Source organism: Neolamprologus multifasciatus, chromosome 3 (assembly GCF_963576455.1).
Source record: "Neolamprologus multifasciatus chromosome 3, fNeoMul1.2, whole genome shotgun sequence".
Taxonomy (NCBI): domain Eukaryota; kingdom Metazoa; phylum Chordata; class Actinopteri; order Cichliformes; family Cichlidae; genus Neolamprologus; species Neolamprologus multifasciatus.
In genome coordinates this window covers 37,026,568-37,052,895 of record NC_140441.1, presented here as the reverse complement: position 1 = coordinate 37,052,895, position 26,328 = coordinate 37,026,568, and the positions used below count along the sequence as shown (strand labels likewise).

Below are 26,328 nucleotides of genomic sequence, written 5' to 3'. Positions count from 1 at the left end.
AGTTTTATTTTTGAAATACACCAATTTCTATACACTGCAGGAAAAACTAAAATAAATATTATAGTGCAAATTTGCAAAAAAGCAGCATATACATCAAAATAAACTATTTCCAGCAGTGCAATATGAGTCCTAAGCATCCCAGAAACCACACAGAAAGTCATAAAGTCAAACATAACTTTTAAAAACACCAGTATAGGCTCATGAGGCCTTGCTGGTAAAAAACTACAGTTCCGCAAAATGACGTCACTTCCGGTTTCGGGCAGGTCATGGCGGACATGCGATAGTTTGCGCTGATGGAGTAGGAAGTGTTACAAACAGCTGATCGGATCGGCAAAGCGTGTTTCTGGAATATTATGATTTTGTTGCTGCAAGTGCTTTTTATGCAGTTTTTGCAAAGTTATATGTGGAAGGAAACTGTGACCGAGGACAAGCTGATGGCATAAGATGTAAGTACAACTCCTCCGGTTTCATATGCAAAAAAAATTATTGCGCTAGCTCACGTGGTTGCAGAGCTACCGGGATTTAAAAATAGTTACGCAAAACGGAGCGTGCCCGCTCTGACCGGTTTTAAAGGGTTAATGTTCTTCATTATTAAACATTCGCACATAAATAAGTGACATAATATTCAGAACTTACTTTCGACAGTTCACTCTTCGGCCGGTCCCTTCTGCCGTATTTTGCGGCAAAATTATCCACACCCACCACCGCGCTATGAATTGTGAGATATATGGGACCACGAAGCGTGATATTTGGGGAAATCAACGGCGCATTTGGAGTATGCATTTGAAGTACAATGTTGCATTCACAGTGGTTACATTTGGTAGCACCCAAACATGTAAAGCGTTAGTGTTCAGCAACACAACAGAAACGCAACAAGCTTTAGAAGCTTTTCTGTAGCACCAACTTGTGGCTTTCATGCATTTCCTGAATCTGCTTGGATAGAACCTGTGACTATATGGCTAAACTAATTTATACGATCCTTTGGCCACTGCATGGTAAATGTACCACTGCTGTGACCCATTATAGCTTATCTGTGTTATTTTCTCAGTAAAAAACTCAGAGGTTATAGCTACCAAGAATACCAATTGGAGTTTCACTGCAGTTTGTAGACATAAAAGCTCCCCAGCGATTTTATTAGATACAGCACGGCGATACTAACTTTAACCCACTTTTGCCATCAGAGCTGTTTAATTTTTCTGTGGTATAGATTCAACGAGGTTCTGGGAACATTGCTCAGAGATTTTGGTATTCACAAAGTTGCTGCAGATTTGTTGACCTGTAACACCCATTCAGGCACATTGCAAAGGCATTCAATCTGATGACTGTGGAGGCCATGTGATATTCAAGAAACAAGTTTGAGATAATCTGAGCCTTGTGACACCCTACTGGAAGCAGCAACGAGAAGATGGGTAAACTGTGGCCATGATGGGATGAACAAGGTCAGCAACAATACTCAGGTAGACTGTGGTGTTTAAATGAGATACAGCTGGTACTAAATGCTGTAATTAGTGGATATTTGAGTTACTGTTTACTCCTTTATCAGCTCAAGTTTGGCTTGACTTCTGACATCAACAGTTTCACCCAGAGAACTACCCCTCTCTTTTTCAGACGATTATTTGTAAACCCTGTGGTTGTATGGGAAAAATACCAGTAGATTATACCTTCTGGCACAACATCCATGACACATTCAAATTCACTTAAATCAGCTGTCCTCCTCACTCTGATGATTGAACATCAGAGGACATCTTGGCCATGTCAGAGAGGCACTGGACTGTTTTGCTTTTCACATTCGAGTCTTTGATTGTATTCACAGTAACAAACACTTCTTGATTGTTTAGCTTTACTTTTTGTTTTGTTTTAAATTCATTTTAGATTTACTTAATTTACATTGTTATAGGGGGACTACTTAGACTTTGGTTTGTGGACATTAGTTTGGCACCAGAGGAGGAAGGAGGAGACGAGATTTCAGTCACGAGGCAGCGTTTTCGTGCTTTCCATCAGACCGTCAGTAGTATCTTGAGTATTGTCCCCATCACTTTTTGCCACTGTAGGACTTCCATTCATTTCCATATTGTCATTCTGCTTTGCTGGTCCTGTGCAAAAAAATCAGAGTGGAGATGGTTAGTATTCAGCAACCTAAGTTAAATTACTGATTTTGATCCTACAGCATGTCTGTATATTGGCACACCTCAGGTTAGGGATGTTCAAAGTTAATAAACGTAAAGTATGAAGTAAATCTAAGACAAACTGTCTGGTCTATGCAGTAAGCCACATTATTTGTCATTAAAATTCTTCAAACGGCACCAACAGCATGAACAATGGAAATGTCTGGTTTATTCATTGAATTAGGGAGGTGAAGCCACTGAAGACAGCTGTCAGTCAAAACAGTCGTGCCCCTAGCTCCAGTATGCAGAGTTATTAGAAATAAAAATTACACCCTATATACAGCTTCCATGATGGGGAGACCATCCACAGAGACAACAAATTTCAGCCTGTAAAATATGTTTATTAAGTATGTTTATTTCTACTGTAAAGTTTGACATTGTTTACATGGGAGTCTAATCAACTGGTCCAATAATGGTCATGTGACTATTATAGGAACCACAGTTCTGGCACTTCAGCACATTTGCGATGACAGAACTATGATCATCTTTTATGTATAGATGGTGATTTCACTGCATATTCACTTCAGATTGCACACTGTAAATTCTGCAATAATTTTTAAAAAATCTATGTAAATTAAATTTGGGTACCAAGTCTAAACCTTCTAGGTGTACATATGCATTCAACAAATATAATGAAAATTATCTGAATGTCACGGGGTTTTGAAGCAGATATACATGAAGTGACTTACCTTCTTCACATTTAGAAATCTTCTTTATGATCCAGTAACTGAAGGCAGCAAAAATCAGAATTGTACCACCAATACCTGCAGTGATGATACCTGAAAAAAAAAGAATAAACAGTAATATACATAAATCTGCCATGCAATTCACTCAAAATGAAGCCCCTGCCAATCAGATGCTTTCCAGATCGTATTTCATGGTGGATCAAAATCTAGTACTTTTCTATCTTCATAATTCCATCAACTTGACAAAATCTCCAACAAATGCATCCCCAAACCATAACAGAGTCACCGTGTTTCACAGATGGCTGTAGACACCTCTCAACCTGACCTTCTTCATACACAGCAGACAACAGGAACCAGAAGTTTCAAATGCGGATTCATCACCCCATTTCCATCTCCAGTTCAAACTGATTTTCAGTCCAGTTCTTGAGTAACTGATACCTCTGCCTTTTCCACTTGCTTAAGAAAGGCTTATTGACAGCCAATAGATGGATCATCAAAAGGTAGTTGTATCTCTGAGGTCCTATGTCAGGTCTTTGCCAGATTTTTTTTCCTGTTTCTCAACGACATGATTTTTAAGATACTGTTTTTCTGCTGGTGATAGATTTTTAGATTTCTTTTGTGCTCACTCATATAATTGTCTCAAAAACTTTAAAGACACTGTCGTTAAATAAAAGAAGTGGAAATAAATAATATTTTTGCATCAGGCTGCAAGCAACAAAGTAGCTAAAGCTCAATTTAAAATAGTTTCTTTGCTCATTTTCCTGTTGTGTGGGTCACACACACTGGGTCATCCCTCAAGTTGCGTGGCTTAACATAAAATAATAACATAATACATGTAAAAAAACAACAAAAATAAATATAAGCAAGTCTGGCAAGCTGGAAGCAAGTTATTAAAAATTTAGGTGTGGCTCAATTTTGTTCATAACGTTTGTTCAGTACTACATATCAAATAATAAATTCACAGGAGAAAAGTCTTTGCCAAATCAAATATGCAAATCAGAAGGAGGCAGATGATCCACTGTGGCAGTCCCATGATGGAGCAGTGGAGAAGATTAATTAATTGAATTTAGCATATCCCCAACCTCAGCCCCTCTGAACATTTGTTACTATATTTGTGAAGACGAAAGAAGCCAAACCCTCCATTCATGGGAGCAATGTTGTCCCACCCTGGTTAGGTTTAAACACACCTGAATGCTGCAGTGGTTACACTAAACTTTAGGCATTTTTAAATGCCTAAAGTTTAAAAATAATCTCTCTCTCTCTCTCTGTACATACATACATAAATATATATATATATATATATATATATATATACCAAAATAAAAGAAAGTAAAATAGACCTATAAATCAAGCAATTAAAAAAGACAGTGAACAATATAAAAACTGAAGTACATATGCACACACACACACACATATATATATATGTATATATATATATATATATATATATATATATATATATATATATATATGACAGACAAGAGACTTCTTCTGTCCCCATCTGACAAAATTAAGCTTTTTGTCTCCTTATTCATCCATTCGGATTTAACAAAGTCTCTTTCACAGCTCTTTACTCATCCAAGCTACACTAATGTATGCAGTGTTGGAAAGATTTCTTTTCATCTCTACAAGGTTAAAGATTAATGTGAAACGTTGCATGTGCCCTGAGTTTGAATATTTTAAACTGTGAAATAAGGCTGAAGAATACAAAAAAACCCCACTGACTGGAAACAGGAAATATAAAACTCACAGCAGTTATCTACAATGATTACTGTGAATAACCTTTATTGATGTAATTTGGATTAAAGAGGAATGTTTTTCCTGCTGAACAACCGTCAAAACAAATATGTTGTAAGTAAGGTGATTAACCACTAGGTGTCACCAGAACATTTTGATGTTAAACTTTAGCACAGATAACATGCACAACCTTAGCCTAAATATATGCAAAGGTGTTGCATGTCCAGCATAGGGTACTTGATGGGTTTTTTTTAATGTTATTTTGGGGTTGTGCGTTGTGTATGTGTGGGCAGGCAGTGTCAGGATGTGGTTTAAATGTGTTAGAGTTTTCTTAGAGAAACAAAGTCATCTTTAAAACAGGACCATGATCGCACCAGTCTGCCTCATGATCAGTAAGAAAACGGATTTTTTATTTCATATTTGTCAACAACAGTTTTTCTCATTTGCAATGAGTCAATTCTTAAATGATGGTTAAAGTTTTAAAAACCTTTTGAAATCTTTAAAACACTTTGCTACATGTGAACATCAGAAAGCATATTTGTCTTTTTCTTCTGTAAATCATTTGAGAAATGAGCCATGTTGGCTTAGAGCCAAAGGGTTAAAGGGTCTTGTGAGTGGAGTTTGTGTCTTTGTTTGGACTGTGTGAGTTCCTGGTAGTCTAACTTCCTCCCACGGTCCAAACACATGCCTGTTAGGTTAACTAGTTATTTTAATTGTTCACAGGTTTAGCTCTGTGATGGACTGATGACTTGAATCCTCGGGTGTAATCTGTCTCTAAGCCCCTGTTAGCTGCGCAGATTCCTGATTTTGTGCATTTTATGACTTTGAATTTGAATTCCTTTCATACACGTTAATGCGACATCAGTTGTCATGGTTGTTATAACTCCCATCACTTCATACATGGTGGAATATTTACATGGATTAGTTTTCCCTGAAGCTAACATTAACCTTTCTTGAACATTCATGGTCAGAAGTTTCCATACACTCATCAGGGGAGTGAATGTTGTGGTAATTGTGGGCTTTTAATGGTTTCTTCAACTGTTCTTACATCTTTACTGACTTTAAAAAACTAAACAAAAAAAGGTTGAAATATTTGGTTAACATTTAACAAATATTAGTGACAGCCAACAACAAGCTGCAGGCATAATTCTGATGGGAAGTGACTTCTCTTATTGGCAGAATGTTTTGGTTCTGGGTCTTTGACCCAGCTCTTTGAGGTTACTTTTTAGGCTAACATATTTGTTGATGTTTGATTTTTTGCTTTGTTAAGAAGTTTTAGGTTTGAGTTTTGGTTCTTCTAATATCATTGAGTTTACAGCTTTCCCCACTTGTGTCTGTGTCTGCTCGCCTTCTCTCTGTGTCTTGTCTCCCTTAGTTGTTCCCAGGTTTTCCTCCTTGTGTTTCATCCTTGTCTCATCTGTCCTTCATGTGCATCCATGTGTGTTCTCCAAAGCCCATCATGTCTCTCGCCCTCTCCATTTTCTCTTTTTGTCTTGTTCCCAGTAGCGGTTTTAGATACGGGCGACACCGGCGGTTGCCCGGGGCGGCATCGTGGTGGGGGGGGGCGGCATCACGGGCATCGGCAAAAAAAAAAAATGCTCGTACTCGTGCTGCCCCGACGTCATGCCAGCGCATATTGGGAATGGCATAAGCACCGATCGGTTTTCTATCGCCCATTTGCTGGGAGCAAGGGCGCCCTTCGTTTGCGAGGTGCGCCTGCTGCTTGCGGCGCAGAGAGGAGAGGGCGGGGCGGCGGATGATTTTCTGACCGGCTGGAGCAGCATCTAATAACCAACTCGCAAAGTTAAACAAAATAAAAACAAACCAACAAACACGAAAACACCAGACATTATAATACAGACTTATAATTTGCACCGATGTTTTTTCGAAATTCTCGTTGGTGCACCTGCTTGCTGCCGAAGTCAAAGTAAACTTTATTGTCATCTCCGCTACAGTCCAGAGAGACGAGACGACGAGACTCCAGTTACAGCAGTGCAAGTAAACAAACAATAAATATAAGAAGAGTAAGAAAATAAATATACACTTTAGGACTCGGGGTAAAGGGATCAATAACAATTTAAAATTTACAGTTTGATGATTTAAAGTCTCACACACAAGCCGTCGAAAGGGGAGGGGGGCCTGTTGCTTCTGTTAGGGATAAGAGAAATATTTTTAATGTGTATCTGCTCATTATATTGTTTTATGTACTTTAATAAAGGCTTGTAGAGCAAGGCCACTTTTGACTCACAAACTAAGTGCTCAGCCAGACTGAAAAAAAGGAAGTTTTAGTGCACAGGCATATTAATAGATAAGACACTGAAATGAGGAACTTGCCATATAAGCAATGTTTGAGACTGTGTGACGTGTAAAGTACCAAAATAAAACCTTTATGAGCCACAGTTTATGATTCTAATATTAGAGTTCTTGCAACTGGCGTTTGAGCTGTGCAGAGGTCTCTCTCTTCCGGAAGATGAATGAATAAAAGAAATATCAATATTTTAACACACTATGAATTGGTTTTCTCTGTTCTGTCATGGGGACAAAAGAATCGGGGTTTAATACTTCCAAATAGAGCACATTTCATTTATAATGTTCTAAATCCAAGCCCATTATGTATTCATGATTTGAATCCTGGGTTGTTTGAAATCTCAGAAATACACCTTAGACAAAGTGAATCTGTGAACTAAGGTGTAGATGTGTTTGATCATGTTGTGGTGATCCTTGGGTTGGGGGATGAATGTTCATACTGGAGTGCAAAATTAAAACCAATGGAAGATGGACAAGAAAAGTTCAAAGCCATCAGGTGCTCAGTTTAGAAAAAAGAGAAAAGAAGAGGAGGAGAAACGAGCAAAAGATACAGGTAAGCAGATGTGTGATTGGATAATGGCAGGTCATCCTGAACCAATCAGAATCAGAATACTTTATTAATCCCTAAGGAAATTATGTGGATTACAGCTGCTCCAAGAAGAAATGGTAAAAATAGCAACAGTAACAGACTAAACTCCAAACAATACATTATGTTACAGATTTTAATATTAATTAGTCATTGTCAGTTGTTGATTTGTCCTGTTCTCATTGTATGACGAATTATGATGGCTGTTTGGTAGCCGTTTGCATACTCTCTTTCTCTTCGTGTGTGTGTGTGTATACAACAGTTTTATGTTAATGTACGATCCTTAATATGTTTTGTGTGTGTGTGTGTGTGTGTGTGGGGGGGGGGGGGCAGAGGGAGTGTTCGCCCAGGGCACCAAACAGGCTAGGACCGCCACTGCTTGGTCCCATGTCTGTTTCCCCCTCTGTCTCAATGTCAAGCTCGTGTGTCTTACTTCTTAGATCTTCATTCAGATCTTTGGACTTTCCCATTTTTTGATTATTGGTTAATCTGATGAGTGCTGTGAAACAAGTCCTTTACTGCTGACAAACATAAAGTACCAGTTGTAGTCAATCATGATTAACCATGAAAAGCTGACCGTGTCATTAAGCGTCACTTACTAAAAGAATTAAGTGTGTGTATATTGAACCTAAAAGTATTCTTTTAAACCAGTGCAGATTTGAGAAAATCGAAAATAAATTCAAATTTGTGCAACCAATTATTATTAACAACCCTGGAAAACAAAATTTTTTAAAGAAATCATTAAAAGCCTAACATCACCATGTCGTTCTTGGCAATGTTGAGTTTGTGGAAACTTTTGTCCAAAACAGTCGCTGGTTTGAATCTGTGCAGTGGCATAAATGGTTTCAACATCTATGTCATTGATCTTCTCACACTGCGTGTACTACATGTCAAGTGATGTGTTTTAACCTGATGTTTTTGAAGCTGCAGCTGCTACTCTGAGCATCCATCCCGGCAGGTCAGTCTTCTTTTTTTATGAAACTGTGACTCTGAGCTGTGCAGTACCAGGCAGCTTCAGCAGCTGGACAGTGAAGAGAAACACCTCCACAAAGTCTTCTGTTTCATGTGAATCTGGGGCCAATTAAATGGATCATCCTGCACCATCAAAGGTGTCTACCCATCAGACAGTGGAGTGTACTGGTGTGAGTCTGACAGCGGGGAGTGCAGCAACACCATCAACATCAGAGTGACAAGTAAGCTTGCAATGCCAGATAGGTTATATTAAAGAAAATAAAATTAACACATTTTTGCAAACTTTGTAACTAAGAACAAAACCGGAGACCACAGTTTATCTCTCTGCATTTCAGCTGGTGTCATCCTGCAGGGCCCTGCTGTTCCTCTGACTGAGGGAGACAGTGTGACACTAAACTGCTCCTATAAGGAAAAATATGCAAAGGAGTCTACGTCCAATTTCAGTGCTGCTTTCTACAGAAATGGTACTTTTATTGGAAATAGGTCTGAAGGAAGGTTGAGCTTTATCCATGTGTCCAAGGAGAACGAAGGCTCCTACAAGTGTGTTCATCCCACAAAAGGAGAGTCACCGGAAATCAGGCTGGAAGTGAGAGGTGATGATGATAATGATGATGGTAGGTTTCATGAAGTTTTCGTCTGACAGCTTATAAATACTGTTGCATACATAAAGCAGTTTCAGTTATAACTCAGTGATTAAATGGGATGTTTTTTGTATAAACCTGACCACAACTAATTAACAAAGCCTGTTACCACAGTACATCACAGTTTGTCTCTCTATGTCCCTCTATGCTCCCCAGTGAAAGTGGGGTTTAAAGCTGTAAGTTTTATAGATCCTTCCTGCTGCCTTACCTTCCCAATCAGCACTTTGCACGTGATAGGGCAGAGGTCTTTATCGGGAGTCATATAGTCTCCCCTGTGCACGGTGTTGGTGAGCGTTGGTGGAAGTGAAGAGGAGAGATGTTGAAATCGGACTTAAAGGACCAAAGTGTCAGAAAAATCCTCTTATGAAGTGAAACACACAGACTAAGGAGTTGCAATGGGTTTATTTTATTGGAAGCAGCAGGAAGCACAGTTGGCTTCAACTTCTTTACTCAAGTAAAAGTAAAAAAGTAAAGTCTCTGAAATGTACTCAAAGCAAGAAAGTAAAAAGCAGCTCTTTGGAGGATGTTTCTATATTTGTGCTAAGCTAGGTTCATAAATCATCACTTAACAACCAGATACTCTAGCACAAGACACGTGACTGTCAAAGTAAAACGGGAAATACACGAACATAGGAACCAGGGTGACTAGACATACCACAAGGAACACAATGGAGGCACAGTAACCAAACCTGAAGACTACAAATCACAAAATACTAAAGATAACTTAGGAAGCTATAAATACAAAAAAAAAACCCTAAACCACAAGAACCACAAATATACAGAATATTAATGATCAACACATAAACACTGGGTGACCAGATCCAGGATCATGACGGCTGTTCCCTGTTTGTCACGGAGGCTTCAGGTGAACATATTTAGGTCTTTTAATTAAAGAAAATTAAACACAAAAAGATCCATACAAGGTACCTGTGTTAAAAAATATATAAATGTAATATTGTCATCCTGCTCAGATTTAATCTAAAGTCTAGATTTTCTTTCCATCAAACATGATGTGAAATCAAAATAAGCAAAAACAAAACAAAAATGAGTCCTGTCTAAATTACAATGATGCCATTTTAAAACCTTATTAACCTGCATGTATGCGACAAGTCATTTGTTGTTGCTTTAATATGTAAATACACGCAAATCATGATATTGTCTTGCTTATTTTCGTCTTTTTCTAATTTGCTGATGGGTGATGAGTCGTTTGTAAAATAAAATAGCATGGCATAACACATAATGTTCTTATTTCCATGAAACCCTGTCATCATTACTCACTGATCTGGGCTGAAATTCAGTTTTCTGTATGGCTCTTTCGCACTCACTTACTCTTTCTCAACCCTGGGCTGCTGTGATGCAGACTCTACTGTCAATGTTTCTGTTGACACTGACTCTGATGTGACACTAAAATCATTAAGGTAAGCAATGTTGCTGCTTTCAGGAACCGTTGGAATTTTTAAGATTGCACAATCCGTTTGGTTTGTTACGGTAGTTTAGAGAACCGTTGGGAAAAAACCCGTCACCAGCGACTGGTTAGGGGATAAAGCGTTCTGTCTGAGCTTGTAACTGTTATTTTGGATGTTATCAGCCTATTGAAAAATAATCAATGGTTTTCAGTCCGATACATGTCACCTCCTCTTTGATCTATGACTCAGCACAGTTGTGGCCAGTGACTGAATGCTGTTATCGTCACTATAAATCTGTGATAAACAGAGAGCAAATACGATTTGGCAGATATGTTGCTGCTGTGAGATTGGTGGGAGGATAAGTGTTCTTAGAAGTCTATGGTTAGAAAAAAAAACAAAAAAAAAGTTGACATATTGATTCTGTGTTTTTCAGGTAATGATAATGATAACACTAACAACCCTGTTAGTGCCGGTGCCATTGGTGTCATTGTTGGTGGTGTTGTCATCACTGTCATCACTGTCATTGCTGTCATTGCTTGGTGCAAATTCTAGAAACTTTGGCAAAAGTGTAAGTAACAGTTTTCTTCTCTTTTAATTAAAAAAACGTCTTACAAAAAAACAACAACAAGAAAAAAACTGAACAAACCTGAACAGATTTGTGGCAATTTATAAGTTATTACCACTCAATTACCTGTGGTAGTTTATGTGTAATAAGAGTTTCTGTGTAATGATTTTATTTAATAACATATAGATAACCACATGAATAATCAAAACAAACTTAAGAATAGTGATGACCACAGAGAACAGCTGTGGCAGTTTCTGTAAATAGCAGGAATTTAATACCATGGTCATGATAACTGATTAAAAAAGCATCAGGAAGTCTGTAATAAACTGGAAACATGCAAAAAGCTAATAATTAAGTTTAAAAGAATAATACATATGAATACATTAGACTAACATATGAGTATGAGAGGATCCTGTTACACAGCAGAGTTTATATCTTGATGATAATATATAATATGGTAAATTACATGTTTAAAATGTCCAATACAGAAAAATAAGATGCCATCCATATTCTCCTGTTTGTCCAGTTCAGGGTTGTGGGTCAAAAAACCACAGGCCTGTGCCGCGTTCGTCATTGATTGACCTCTAACCATCCAAAGATCCAGCCTCTCCTGCAGCGAGTAACGCCAAGCAAGCCACTTGCATATTGAAAAATCCAAAAGAAAAAACAATGTTAAAGCAAGCACGATGTAACTGTCAGTTTTTTGAGCAACAATTTTACAGATACAGAGTGTCCTATTAAAAAGGCACTGTTATAATTTGTGTATAAAGTAAAATAATAACTATTCTTTTGCTTTTTCTAAAATATCATATTGGAATATTCAATGTCTATCATTAGAAAAGAGCCACTCAGAAATTCGCTGTGAGTGGATAGCTATGTTATGAGGACTTGCATCCTAGATCCATGTTTATATAAACCAATGGACTGGTTTCAACTCCAACTTCAACAGCATAGGTCAATGGCTCAGAGGTGTGGTGTCCTCAGAATATAGCTCCACCCAGTGACTTTTGTAGTGGTTTATTTCTAATAATATAATCTAAATATTCCAGTGCATTCCAATATGTTATTTTAGATAGAAAAGAAAAAAGACAAATTAATAATTTTACTTTACACACAAATTATAATGGTGCATTTTTTTAATATGACAGTCTGTTTCTGTGAAAAGGTTGTTCAAAGACCTTCCAAACAGCGGCTTGGTGCTGCTTGCTGCAGGAGAGGCTAGATCTGTCAAGACCTGCTGTTGCAGATCATGTGAGGCGAGGTGCAGATCCAAGCGCAGACAAGGGTAAGAAATAAGTAAAAATCAGAATGCAAAAATAACCTGAACTGGGAAAAATACTAGGAAACCATGAAACATGAGGGGAGGTGAGAAGAGACTCAGACGAGGGATAAGGAAAGACTGAGACAACCTCTACACCAGCGGTCCCCAACCTTTTTTGCGCCACGGACCGGTTTATGCCCGACAATATTTTCACGGACCGGCCTTTAAGGTGTCGCAGATAAATACAACAAAATAAAACTAGTACCGGTACCGAAAAAAATAAGATTTATTCATAACACACGTGAAAAGACCCAGGAAAACCGAGTAAACAATAAAAACGATAACAAAATAACGCTAAAAACCAATAAAAACCCTGAAAACTATACATTTCACACAAGAATGAAACACAAGAACGAGAACATGGGAACAGGTAAGGGAGATGAAACAAACACATGAGCAAGAGGGCGAGGGACGCAGAGAGGGAGAAACATGGAGGAAGAGAGAGGGAAGGAGAGACATGGCTAGAAAGACAAAATGACAAAACAACATGAAGACAAGACTGACTTAACTGGGAGACACTGAGGAAGGGCACACAGATGAAACAATGACATGAAAGGGAACCATAAAACACACACGACAACCCAAACAACAAGATAAACTCAAGAGTGGTAGAAATTAAACTAGTAGAGAACATAAGTCAGCGAATATTAAATAAACAACACTCAAAAACTATATAATGTAATATAAATATAATATTATATGATATAAATATGAAAACATCATTTCTGATTTATGATGCCCAAACATGAAATATGAAACTAAATATAAAACACTGGGTCAACCGAGGTACCCTGACAGGATCTTTGGATGCTTAGAGGTCAGTTAATGATGAATGCTGCACAGGACGGTGGCATTCATCCTGTGCAACCCTGAATTAGACAAGTGCGAGAACATGGCATTGTATTTGTGTGTACTGGACATTTTAAACATGTTTTCCACTTTCTTTCCTATCTGAAATATTTTTAGCATATCATGTATTGTCATCCAGATATAAACTATGCTGTGAAAGAGGATTCTCTACACTCACACGTGAATCTAATGTATTAATATGTATTATTCCTTTAAACTGACTTAGGAAAAATGCTAATAATTAATTCCAGTTCTTTCAAGACTTCCTGATGCTTGTTTCAATCAGTAATCATGAATACGGTATTAACTTCCTGCTTATTACACAAAAACTACCTCGTGTAATTGAGTGGTAATATCAGTGTTGTCATCAGTGCTATTCTTATGCAATATAAAAACAAAAACCTCCATGTTACCTCATACTAAATGTAAAATATATGGCTACAGTTGCTGTATTATGAAATTTCTACAATTTCCAGTCACTATCAGTTTTCATCCTAACATCACTCAATGCAATCTGTAAATGTTGGGCATCAATAAACATCAATCAGATTGATATGAATACACCTGCTTGACAAAAGGTGTCTAATATCAGACCTACAAGAGTCTTTGTTTACAACGATCTGGATCCTTTATTTAGATCAAGAAATAAAAGTTCAAAAATCAGTCTGTGCTAAAAATATAAATATATGACATCTCATATAACTGAAGCGTGGAGTGCTTGGTGATCTGCTATAGCTTAAAGCTATTCAATGTGAATTTTATTGGCCCTCTCAGCTCAAAAGAAAAACTGCATAATGCATGATAAATTCTCTCTTTAGTCTTTCTTGCTTTTAATTTGAAATATTTATTGTTTTCCACAATCTAAGATGTAAGTTTGTTAGCTTAACCACATGTTGACCAGAGTGTCCAAACAACATAATATGTTAATGATCAATTTTGAGAAGCAAATAACTTGTTTTATGTTGCACAGGAAGACAAAACATAGGACAAAGCAATCATCCAAACAATGGGCAAGCAGAACCACAACAAGAAGAGATTTGACTGAGAGAAGAGCAAGAACAGCCAAACTGACAGCTTGTCCAACAGCTTGGTCTCACAGCAGAATGTAAATTTATCTCAAAAGAACTGTGTGTTGGTTTTTGGTCATGGACATTTTTTAAGTTAACAATACATATGTGTTTAGAGACATTTGATATGATTGTGCAAGAAACATCTCCTCGATGCACTGGCATGCATCTTCAGTGATGTATCCTGGGGTCATTAGGCATTTTGGATCTTGCAACATCATACACGCAGCCGGGGGTGATCGCCACGGATCAGCCCTCTTAATTCACAGCCACCTTGTGGCTTTCTCTGCCGCTTCACTTACAGCCTGGATGGACCTCTTCTTCATTGCCCCAGCCACACCCAGCTGGTCAAGGACTTTGCAGAGTGTTCATCCTGCAGCCCTACAACCCACTACTATGGGCTCATAGAGTGTCTCCCACCCCCTTCCCCTGCACTCATGCACTAGTTCCTGGTACTTGGCTAGTTTTCTCTCGTTGGCCTCCTCAATCTGCTCTTCCCAGGGCACTCTGAGTTCCAGCATGATCAGATGACTACCTGGCAAATAAAAAACAAAAACTGAAAATACACACACACACTTGTTATTAATTAAGATAGTGAAGTGTAAAAAAAATCTTGATGATGTATTTGATAACAAAGATGAGGCAGTTTATGTCAAGTAACACAACAAAACTGGACTGTGTGTCCACAAACACTCATTGGGTTATTTTATGAAGTATTTCTCATATGAAACCTTGAAATTGTTAGATAGATCCTTGGTGTTTGCTTTATCCTTGTTGTTAGGGTTATATTGTTGATTGTCATTTATGCTTAGAAATATGTACTCATAAATGCTTAGACTTTTATAATCGATTGCATAATGATAGAGGTCTGATCCTTAACAGTCTGCAAAGACTCTGTATGCTACCCACTCTGGCATACGCACACATCTTAAGGTCATGAGAGAGGTCGTACCTTCTCTTACTGATTTATGGTATAGGAGGACACCTACTCTGTATCTGTTTAAGTACAAGAGCCTTTTGTTTAGGTGGACCGCTGGACTCCTGGCACCAGCTTTGGGGAGTCTTCACAGGGTCACATCTTGACCCCACACACCCACACACATACCTATACGACACACAGACAAGGTACTCTTTGTTCACATGTATACCTATGTAAGACATCATGGGTTAATGAACCTATGCATATTCATGTAACGACAATAAAGAGCAGTGCTACAAGGGAGCAGACGAGAGCAACTGGGGTCAAGCGAAGGAACGGCACTCTCCCTCGTGCACATGTAACACAAAGAACTTTGGTGTCTTGCTTTTGCTGTTGTAGTAGAATTGTCTCATTCCAGCAGTGGGTCTGTGCCAGGCAGACCCATCACTTGTGTGGTGATATGTATTTTTTGTTCTCTGCCAAAAAACAACTTATGTTGAACCGATAATAATTAAAGAACGGCATTGAACGGCACTGAAAATGAGGAAGAAGAAAAGACTTCACAACTCACTGAGTTTAAACACATATTACCAGGGCTATGAAAACAAGAAAAACAGCATACATGCAAGCTACATGCAATTACAGCCTATTTCATTTAATTGTTATATGAATTGTTATATTGCTGCTAATCAGTATTCTGTGTTTGCACAGATCTACAGTATGGATTTAACGTCCCTTCCCAGACGCCTTCAAAATTAGATTATAGATGGCAGACAGTTGGTGTCGTAGGCCACCACCTCTGTTCAAAGATGGTCGCTCACAGTGATTTCAGTGATCATGTGATTTCCTGAGGTCAGATGGCCCAGAGTGTGAGTGGGCGTTAAGGCGTCACAGTGGACATAAATGGCTTCTTTGACCTCAGGAAATCACATGATAGGGTGGGGCTAGGTTTCACAATGAGCTCACCCAAAACCCTGGCTGATTGTGACCCACACCCGTTTTCACACCTTGGCTCATGTGATTAAGTAGAGGATCATCAGGGGGTCCATTGTCCCTCTTTGGGGGGAAACTCCCACAAGGCTTAAATCTGGGACTCTACACCATTTGACTCTTAAAACTGAAGAAGCTTCTCGGATGAGAGGTGAAATGTCTTCAAGCAACTTAAAGAAGTCCAGACGCTTTTCTTTCTAAGCTCCTTGGATCAAGATATCACATATTTGCAAAAGTGCTCCGATGTTTTCAGAGACGTCTGTTACCCACCAGCTCGATAGCTCGCCGGGAACTCGAGGGTCACTAGAGCTGCCGAGAACGGCAAACTCCCGGCACATCATTTTCAGAGCAACGCGGTCTTTCGCTACTCTGGTTAAACGCGATATATAAGTCACTTAGGGGCCCCGCCCCTCCCTGAGCCTGGTTCTGCTGGAAGTTTCTTCCTGTTAAAAGGGAGTTTTTCCTTCCCACTGTCACCAAAGTGCTTGCTATAGGGGGTCATATGATTGTTGGTTTTTTCTCTGTATGTACTATTGTAGGATCTACCTTACAATATAAAGCCTTGAGGCGACTGTTGTTGTGATTTGGTGCTGTATAAATAAAATTGAATTGAGTGTTATATTTTAGCAGAGATACCACTGTGCACATGCACAACCTTAGGCCTAGTTTATGTAACCCTGGCTTATATTTGTAATATTAATACAGAAAATGTTCCATCTGTAAAACTCTGTTTTACAGTCCACACATTCAACTACTTTTTCTAAAGGAACAGAAAGAAAGAAGACATTTAGACTTTAGGGTCTCTAGATATAAATGCAAAGGTGTTGCAGGTCCAGGATAGGGTACTTGATGAGTTTTTTTTTTATGTTATTTTGTGGGTGTGCGCTGTGTACGGTGTGAGAAGGCTTTGGCAGGATGTGGTTTAAATTAGTTTTCAGACTTCAAACAAAGTCATCTTTAAAACAGGATGATGATCGCACCAGTCTGCCTCATGATCAGTAAGAAAACTGACTTTTTATTCATATTTGTCAACAACAGATCTTTGTTTGTTTTTACATTTATAACTTGCATGCAGTTTTTCTCATTTGCAATGAGTCAATTCTTAAATGATGGTTAAAGTTTTAAAAACCTTTTGAAATCTTTAAAACACTTTGCTACATGTGAACATCAGAAAGCATATTTGCCTTTTTCTTCTGTAAATAATTTAAGAAATGAGCCGTGTTAGCTTAGAACCAAAGGGTTAAAGGGTCTTTTGAGTGGAGTTTGTATCTTTGTTTGGACTGTGTGAGTTCCTGGTAGTCTAACTTCCTCCCACTGTCCAAACACATGCCTGCTAGGTTAACTAGTTATTTTAATTGTTCACAGGTTTAGCTCTGTGATGGACTGATGACTTGAATCCTCGGGTGTAATCTGTCTCTAAGCCCCTGTTAGCTGCGCAGAGTCCTGATTTTGTGCATTTTATGAGTTTGAATTTGAATTCCTTTCATACACGTTAATGCGACATCAGCTGTCATGGTTGTTATAACTCCCATCACTTCATACATGGTGGAATATTTACATGGATTAGTTTTCCCTAAAGCTAACATTAACCCTTCTTGAACATTCATGGTCAGAAGTTTCCATACACTCATCAGGGGAGTGAATGTTGAGGTAATTGTGGGCTTTTAATGGTTTCTTCAACTGTTCTTACATCTTTAATGACTTTAAAAAACTAAACAAAAAAAGGTTGAAATATTTGGTTAACATTTAACAAATATTAGTGACAGCCAACAACAAGCTGCAGGCATAATTCTGATGGGAAGTTTGACTTCTCTTATTGGCAGAATGTTTTGGTTCTGGGTCTTTGACCCAGCTCTTTGAGGTTACTTTTTTAGGTTAACATATTTGTTGATGTTTGATTTTTTTGCTATGTTAAGAAGTTTTAGGTTTGAGTTTTGGTTCTTCTAATATCATTGAGTTTACAGCTTTCCCCACTAATGTCTGTGTCTGCTCGCCTTCTCTCTGTGTCTTGTCTCCCTTAGTTGTTCCCTGGTTTTCCTCCTTGTGTTTCATCCTTGTCTCATCTGTCCTTCATGTGCATCCGTGTGTGTTCTCCACAGCCCATCATGTCTCTCGCCCTCTCCATCTTCTCTTTTTGTCTTGTTCCCAATGTCAAGCTTGTGTGTCTTAGTCTGTGTCTTTGTATGTTACTTCTTAGATCTTCATTCAGATCTTTGGACTTTCCCATTTTTTGATTATTGGTTAATCTGATGAGCGCTGTGAAACAAGTCCTTTAGTGCTGACAGACATAAAGTATCAGTTGTAGTCAATCATGATCACCCATGAAAAGCTGACCTTGTCATTAAGTAAAAGATTTAAGTGTGTGTATATTGAACCTGAAAGTATTCTCTTGATGTGCAGTGCAGATTTGAGAAAATCGAAAAAAAATCCAAATTTGTGCAACCAATTACTTTTTTTGAAATGGAACAAGGTTAAGATTAGAGATTAAAGTGGAAAGAAAACATTTCAAAGAAATCATTAATCTTGAGCACCAAAGGGGCTTCTGAGCTTCCTGCTCTGAAATGAAATGCCCAAAATTAATTGATTATTTCTCCGCAAATACAAACTCTGTGCTTACAATTTTGGTATCAAAATAAAACTAAGCAGAAATTCATTGATTTTATTAACATGCCTAAAAATGCTTGTTTTTTAATACATTTTTGAAGAATTAACCACACATTTACATGGTAACGGCCCTTTTCTGCAGTGCGCATGAAGCGTTTAATTGGCCTCTGGCCCTTTAAACTCTGAGGGGCTGTAACTTTGGTTTCTTTTGGTAAATTTGCATGATTGACACCTCTTTTTAATCGTTTGAGCCAATAGAATCACAGTAATGATGCCACGTTCACGTCACTTCAACCAATCAGAACTTGCAAGGCCAAACTCAACGTGGCCCCAAAATTACTACATGTGACCTCCATCCAGTCACGTGTCTGTAGGTGGGTCTAAAATGTAGGTTTTTGACAGAAATGGCTCTGATGCGGTTAGTTAGCCGTGGAAACTGCTGATAATCACGTGGCTAATGGCTAACTGCGAAATCTGAGCATTAAGCCAATTTCTGTCTTAGCGCATTTGCGCCGCTATGTGTTTTTGTGGTCTTCTTTTGCGGCTCATTCAGTGAATTTTGGTCAGAGTGTGGTGAAACTTGGTGTTTGGAATTGTTGATATCTCTGGATGATAACTCACCTTTCTTTAGCCGGTAACATAAAGTCTGGAGAATTTCTTGTTTGGTTTTGTTTGTTTAGCGGACTTGTGCACATTTACGTAACTGTTTGTTTAATCATGACTTGTTTTCGTTGTGTTTAGTTTTTGTAGAAATGGTTTATATGAGATTTTAACTGAGATTCAGAGGTTTCTGTGGATACCACACATGTCCGGACACCGTGTTATAACCGTTTAAACGTGAGCTCCTCCTTTTTACCCCTGGTAGCAGGGCGTGGGGCTTAAAAGCCTAAAATTGCCATGTCGTTCTTGGCAATGTTGAGTTTGTGGAAACTTCTGTCCAAAACGGTCGCTGGTTTCAATCTATGCAGTGGCAGAAAAGGTTTCAGCATCTATGTCATTGATCGTCTCACACTGCGTGTACTACATGTCAAGTGATGTGTTTTAACCTGATGTTTTTGAACCTGCAGCTGCTACTCTGAGCATCCATCCCGGCAGGTCAGTCTTCTTTTATTATGAAACTGTGACTCTGAGCTGTGCAGTGCCAGGCAGCTTCAGCAGCTGGACAGTGAAGAGAAACACCTCCACAAAGTCTTCTGTTTCATGTGAGACCTGGGGCCAATTAAATGGATCATCCTGCACCATCAAAGGTGTCTACCCATCAGACAGTGGAGTGTACTGGTGTGAGTCTGACAGCGGGGAGTGCAGCAACGCCATCAACATCACAGTGACAAGTAAGCTTTCTAAGTAATGTTAGATTGTTGATGTTGTAGCTTAAGTAAAAATAAAATTAACACATTTTGCAATTTTTTTTAACTAAGAACAAAACCAGAGTCAGAGACCACAGTTTCTCTCTCTGCATTTCAGCTGGTGTCATCCTGCAGGGTCCTGCTGTTCCTCTGACTGAGGGAGACAGTGTGACACTAAACTGCTCCTATAAGGAAAAATATGCAAAGGAGTCTACGTCCAATTTCAGTACTGCTTTCTACAGAAATGGTACTTTTATTGAAAAAAGGCCTGAAGGAAGGTTGAGCTTTATCCATGTGTCCAAGGAGAACGAAGGCTTCTACAAGTGTGTTCATCCCACAAAAGGACAGTCACCGGAGATCAGGCTGGAAGTGAGAGGTGATGATGATGGTAGGTTTCATGAAGGTTTCGTCTGACAGCTTATAAATACTTTTACATACATAAAGCAGTTTCAGTTATAACCTGGTGATTTAATGGGATGTTTTTTGGATAAACCTGACCACAACTTATTAGCAAAACCTGTATCACCATAATGCACCAGTATGTCTACCCCTCTATGCTGCCTGGTGAAAGTCAGGTTTAAAACTATAAGTTTTAAAGAGTAAACTAAATCTTAACATTTCCGGGACATTGATTAACCTAAAGTTTTATATTCCTAAATCAAAAGTTAACCAAGTAGTTTTCAGTTTTATTCTCGCTGTATATCGTCACTTCTCCCACCTCCAGCTGTGAGGTGGGAGAGGTGATGTGTTACCTTGTCCAAACTATATATCACAGCAGCTGTAACTATCAATTTGTAATTCCCCCTTTCATTCTTCCTGTTATCCTTTTGCCATAACTCACACTCATGACACTCATCTCTGCCCACAGCACCTTGCCTGCACTCTCTTCTTTGCCTCTCTTGTGCACTGTCTCCCACATTCACAAACATGTATTCTAGCTTACTTCTCGGGACTTTCATTCATCTTATCTCCAGAACTTACCTCCACCTCCCCAGGCTCTCTTCCACCTATTCCCCACTCCTCTCTAAATACAAATTTCAGTGTCATCCGCAAACATCATAGTCCACAGAAACTCCTCATCTGTCAGCTTGTCCATCACCATCTGAAATAAGAAGGAGCTCAGAGCTGATCTCTGATGTCATCCCAACCCCATCATAAACCCATCTGTTATTCCCACCATGCCCCTCATCACTGTCTCATCCTGTTACATGTCCTGCAACACCCTTCTCGTGTACTTCTCTGACACCGACGTCCTGACTTCTGCACACAGTACACAGTACAAAGTCACTATCTTGCACTCTATCACATGCTTTTTCTGGTGTCTTAGAGTCGTAGGGTCTAGAGAAGACACTTGAGAAATAACCAGTTCTTTTCTTAAACACACAACTATGATGGAAATGAAGCTGGTATTTGGCAGATAAATGCTTTAATCGATGTCCCAGAATGAGAACACACTGCCTGCAGTGTTCTATGTGCTAGAATTTTAGATTTGGTTTAAAATATTTATGGAGTAATTTGCTTTCTTATCCAGAAATGAAATGACTGTGTGTTTCGTTATAAAACCAATGTGAAAAATCTAACTACTGTAGCAAATGAAATGAAATGTCACATGAAGTGTGTCAGGTTTTTTCACATATATGAGCTGCTTCCTGGATATGCAGCGGTTCTACCACAGGAAGTGGAACAGTAGGCCAGGTATAAGGTTTGTCATACATCTCATCTTTATGCTGAAAACTTTGACTCATTTCACAGAAGCTCTGTTTTTCATGTCCTGATGTGGTTCCTTGAAATATTTTTTGTGAAATGCACAGTAAACTCTGCATATGTATCAACACAAAATATGGATTTTACAGTTTTTTCTGATTGCTTAAGCACATTTTTTGTAACTATTGGCTATTTTTGCAAAACTCTACACACAAATAAGAAAACCTGTCACCCAATTATCAAAACATTGTAGTTCTCTTGCAAAAGCGAACACAGCTAGATTAACTCTTCACACCTTCGTAAAAATGGTGTTTTCGTATCAAACAGTACACACAAGCCATCATCTACTAAGCACACAATGCGCCAACTGCACACTGATGGTATGAATACAAAACACATCTGGCTTTTGCTTTCTCTGTGTACAGATGTCAATTTGAGGTCACACTTTTGTCATAGTGTCATGTAAACATACAAGGATCCAAACTTCAAGTATTGGTGTTTATTCACACTCATCAAAACCAAGACAAAGTCAGAACACAAAATAGGAATTTCACAAAAAAAAGGGGAAAAAAAGACAATCAGCCTACATCATGTCGTCTTTCTGGGTCCGGCCCCAAAATTTCGTCCACATCGCACGCGATATCCTCCAGTCCAAGGCACCGGGGAAAATATCTCCTTGAATGCCGTATCCAGGCCTGACATGATGCCTGGTGAATATCTCCACATGCCTCCTCCATTGCCTGTAAAAGGGCTACCTGTTGATGAGGATGACGGTCGTACACTTTCCAGCGCCAGGCAGAGAAGAACTCCTCAATGGGATTTAAGAATGGAGAGTATGGAGGGAGGTTGAGTGCCATGAAGGATGGGTGGTCTGTAAACCAGTTGCGGACCAAAGCAGCCCTATGGAAACTAACATTGTCCCATATGATGACATATCGGGTCTGCTCTGGTCTCTGAACAGTGAGCATGTCATGCAAGGTGTCCAGGAATGCAATAATGTGTGCAGTGTTGTATGGGCCTATGGTTACATGATGGTGAACAACACCATTTTGGCTTATAGCTGCACACATGGTTATGTTACCACCACGTTGTCCTGGGACATTGATGATGGCACGGTGTCCAATAATGTTCCTGCCACGTCTCCTGGTTTTACTGAGGTTAAAACCGGCCTCATCTACAAAAAGTAGCTCATGTCCCGTTGCATCTGCTTCTAGTTCCATCACTCTCTGGACAAGACAAAACAAATGCAACACATCAGGCCCATGCACAGCACTACAGTATGCACTTCCAAATTCAGAACCAATGACACTAGCTTACCTGCACATAGTCATATCGCAGTTGCTTTACACGTTCTGTGTTTGTCTTGAAAGGAACTCTGTAAATTTGCTTCATTCTTATTCTGTGGCGCGCAAGTACACGACTTAGTGCAGAAATGCTTGCACTGTGTATATTTTGAAAGATGGTGTCATTATCAATTATGCGCTGCTGTATTTCGCGCAGTCTTATTGCATTATTGGCAATCACCATGTTCACTATATGGGTCTCTTGCTCTGGAGTGAACATTCTGCCTCTGCCCCCAACATCTGGACGTCTAGCAATTCTGTAAAGTAACAATTTCAGTATTTTTGCATGTATGGTACTGTTGTGTTTCTCATTAGAGTATGGCAGTGCTACAAAGTACTTACCGATTCTCATTTCGAAATGTCCTAATGATGCTTGCCACAGTGTAGCGGCTCAGTTTAGGCTGAACCCGTTGGCCAGCTTCCCTCAGGGTCATCCCATGGTTGATGACATGGTCCACTATTGTAGCTCTGATGTCATCAGTTATTCTGTTTCTTACTCTTCTTACCCTTCCTTTTCCCCCTCCTCGTCCTCTTCTTGCTCCTCCTTGTCCTCTTCCTCTAACTTCCTCTAACCCTCTTGCTTCTTCACCTCCACGTCCTCTTCCTCCAACTTCTTCACCTCCACGTCCTCTCCCTCGGCCTCCTCTGATTCTCACTCTTCTCACTCTTACTGCTCCTTCCATTGTACTCCACATAGACAGCTTACCTGTGGCCTGTTTATAGTGCTTAGGCTGATTGCAAAGTGGACTAATTATCTAAAACAGTTTTCACATGTGAAAGTGTGCCAGACAGTTGGCAAAATAGTTTTAATGATACCCATACATGTGTATAATTTTGCTAGGAGTGTGTTGGAAATTTGGTAATTGAGTGTAAGCAGTGAGTTGTGTTTAAAGTTCTGCAAAAAGAGTGTTGTGCAGTGAATTGTGCCTACAGTTTTGCAAAGTGTGTGTTACAAAATTGCAAATTGAGTGCAAAGCAGTGTTTGTGCTTTTAGTTTTGCAAACTCAGTGAGTGGTTTTGCTATAAGTATTAATAGTTTTAGGAATTGTGCTATAAGAATCACAGTTAGGGTTTAAGCATTCAGAAAAAACTGTAAATTAATGTTTTTTATGTAACGCTCGCTCTAAACAGAAGAACTGATTATAAAACTTTATCTCCTAACAGAGAATAATATTCCCGCGACCACCCCTGATCCTGATCCTACTCCTCCGATCGCTCTGCCCAAACTTTTGAGCACCATCCTGCTGTTCATCCTCTACACCTGTATACTCATACTGGCTGTGTACACCTACAGGAAGTGGGCTCAAGGTAAGAAAACTTCAAAAAATCCTGATTATGTTGGTTTATGTCAATTTTCTTTAAGGGGTCAGAGGACATAGGTGCTGAAGAAATTTCAAAAATGAATTATTATCATATACGATGAGTAAACTTTACAAGAACTAAAATTTCACTCTGGACATTAAGTTCACAATGTAAGACTTTTAACCCATTAGGCCTTGTGCGCATGGTGCCACCTTAGTTGCAGGCTTACTTGCAGATGCTGCACCTCTCTTACTGATCTTTAACATGCACTTTTTTGGAAGGCCTTTATTGCAATAAGACAGTGGAGAGAAGACATGAAAGCTGGGAGCAGAACTCAGAGTAAAAGCTCAGGTTTCTGTATTAGCTTTATGACATATGCATCCCCTGCTGAAACCAGTGAGCTGAACCACTGCTGTAAATGTGCGTTCTTATTGAGAGTCTAATAACTCTAACTCTAAATAACTTAACCTCCAGTGTTGTTTTGGTATTTGTCTCTGTATCTTGCATTTTTTTTGGCAGATTATCAAAGAAAAGTAGCATTACCTCACTCTGTCACTATTTGTGGAGAAATTTCTGAAGTTCAGTTTTAGATCCATGAGGTTCAGGCTGGACTTTATTACTTTAGTCATCAGGCACAAAAGTTGCTTTAAAGATGGAATCTGACTGCATGAGGTTGCAGACCTGGTGAATGCCTGAAGCAACCATTTGAAAGGACTTTCAACTTTATTGTTTCCAAACACTACTTGACGTAATGTTTTCAGTGGGAGAAACATTTGGTCACTCATCCCAGAGGCTTCCTCAGTCCCAGCTGACTGTGGGTTTCCCCAACCTTACAGCTTGAAATGAAATTTTTTATGGGTTTAATCCAGTGCTGTGAACCAAAATGTCACTTTGAATGTGTGTGTGAATGCATTAGTGGTAGAGCAGGTTATATACCAATCAGAAGGCTACAGTATAGGTTACTACTAACTTCTGCCTCCATTAAATCTAAAGTGTCCTCTTTTTCATGCAGGCCTGGACATCTTCACTGTCAGAATTTCACCATTTTACTTTTGCTTCTTAAGCTGCTGCTTGGTGGGCATTTGGAGCCAGAACAAGCTAATGATATCAGACCTAACACACAGATAACGATCATCCTGTCACCTGAAGGCAACGTCTGTTTGACTGAGTGAAACCATAGAGTAGAAGAAGTTATTATAAACTTTGGTTCAGTCTAACCACATTAAGGGGAGCGGGGCATCCACAGTGGTGCAAAGTCAAATTACACTGTGTAATGCAGCCCCCTGGTTGTGTCTGAGTATGTTCATGCTCCTGCAGCGAGGATGGATGTTCACTTGTTTGCATCACGTTTCACAGCAAAGTTTCCAGCTGCTGTTGAGTCATTTCTGTGGCAGAACAGCTGACAAACAGTTATCTGATATCCTTGTTACAGTCAATGTGTCAACAGAGCTGGTTCTCTGGAAACAATAGGAGGTGTTGTTGTTGCTGTTGTATGAAGCAGCTTATACGTGACTAAATGTCACCTTTGAAAAATGTCGCACTATAAATAGTTTCTGTTCTTCCTGCAGCTCGAGCTGAGGCTAAAAGGAAATGGCCTGATCGTCTGTAACTTGAGTATGTGAAGAAGATGATCAACAATCAACATACCACTGGGATTAAAGCAATAGTCTTACACTGATCTTTTCAACCTTAATAACCTCTCAGCAGCAATGATGTTCGATTTTGTATGAATCTAAAATTATATAAACTGAACAGAAAACTGTCTCAGTTTTGCATTTAATGAGTTTTATGTTTAAAGGACAAATTGAATGTCACAAT

The 26,328-nt window shown here is 39.0% G+C and overlaps 1 protein-coding gene and 2 pseudogenes across 3 annotated transcripts; 2 read left to right on the top strand and 1 right to left on the bottom strand.

Moving 5' to 3' along the window:
* The first annotated feature begins 4,466 nt into the window (after positions 1-4,466).
* LOC146522964 (Fc receptor-like protein 5) lies at positions 4,467-11,069 on the top strand (annotated as a pseudogene). Its single transcript, XR_014871096.1, has 3 exons — positions 4,467-4,980; positions 8,412-8,674; positions 8,789-11,069. The product of XR_014871096.1 is annotated as an Fc receptor-like protein 5 (transcript).
* Positions 11,070-13,857: 2,788 nt separating this feature from the next.
* Positions 13,858-26,188, top strand: LOC146522962 (Fc receptor-like protein 5). The gene is made up of 5 exons (XM_085142388.1): positions 13,858-17,209; positions 19,883-20,146; positions 20,280-20,549; positions 24,373-24,516; positions 26,079-26,188. Exons 1-5 carry the CDS (start codon positions 17,179-17,181, stop codon positions 26,117-26,119), a joined length of 750 nt encoding a protein of 249 aa, XP_084998514.1. The 5' UTR covers positions 13,858-17,178; the 3' UTR covers positions 26,120-26,188.
* LOC146522963 (uncharacterized) lies at positions 22,506-24,000 on the bottom strand (annotated as a pseudogene). The gene is made up of 3 exons (XR_014870959.1): positions 23,551-24,000; positions 23,183-23,465; positions 22,506-23,091 (listed from the first exon to the last, which is right to left on the bottom strand). The product of XR_014870959.1 is annotated as an uncharacterized LOC146522963 (transcript).
* Positions 26,189-26,328: the final 140 nt, after the last annotated feature.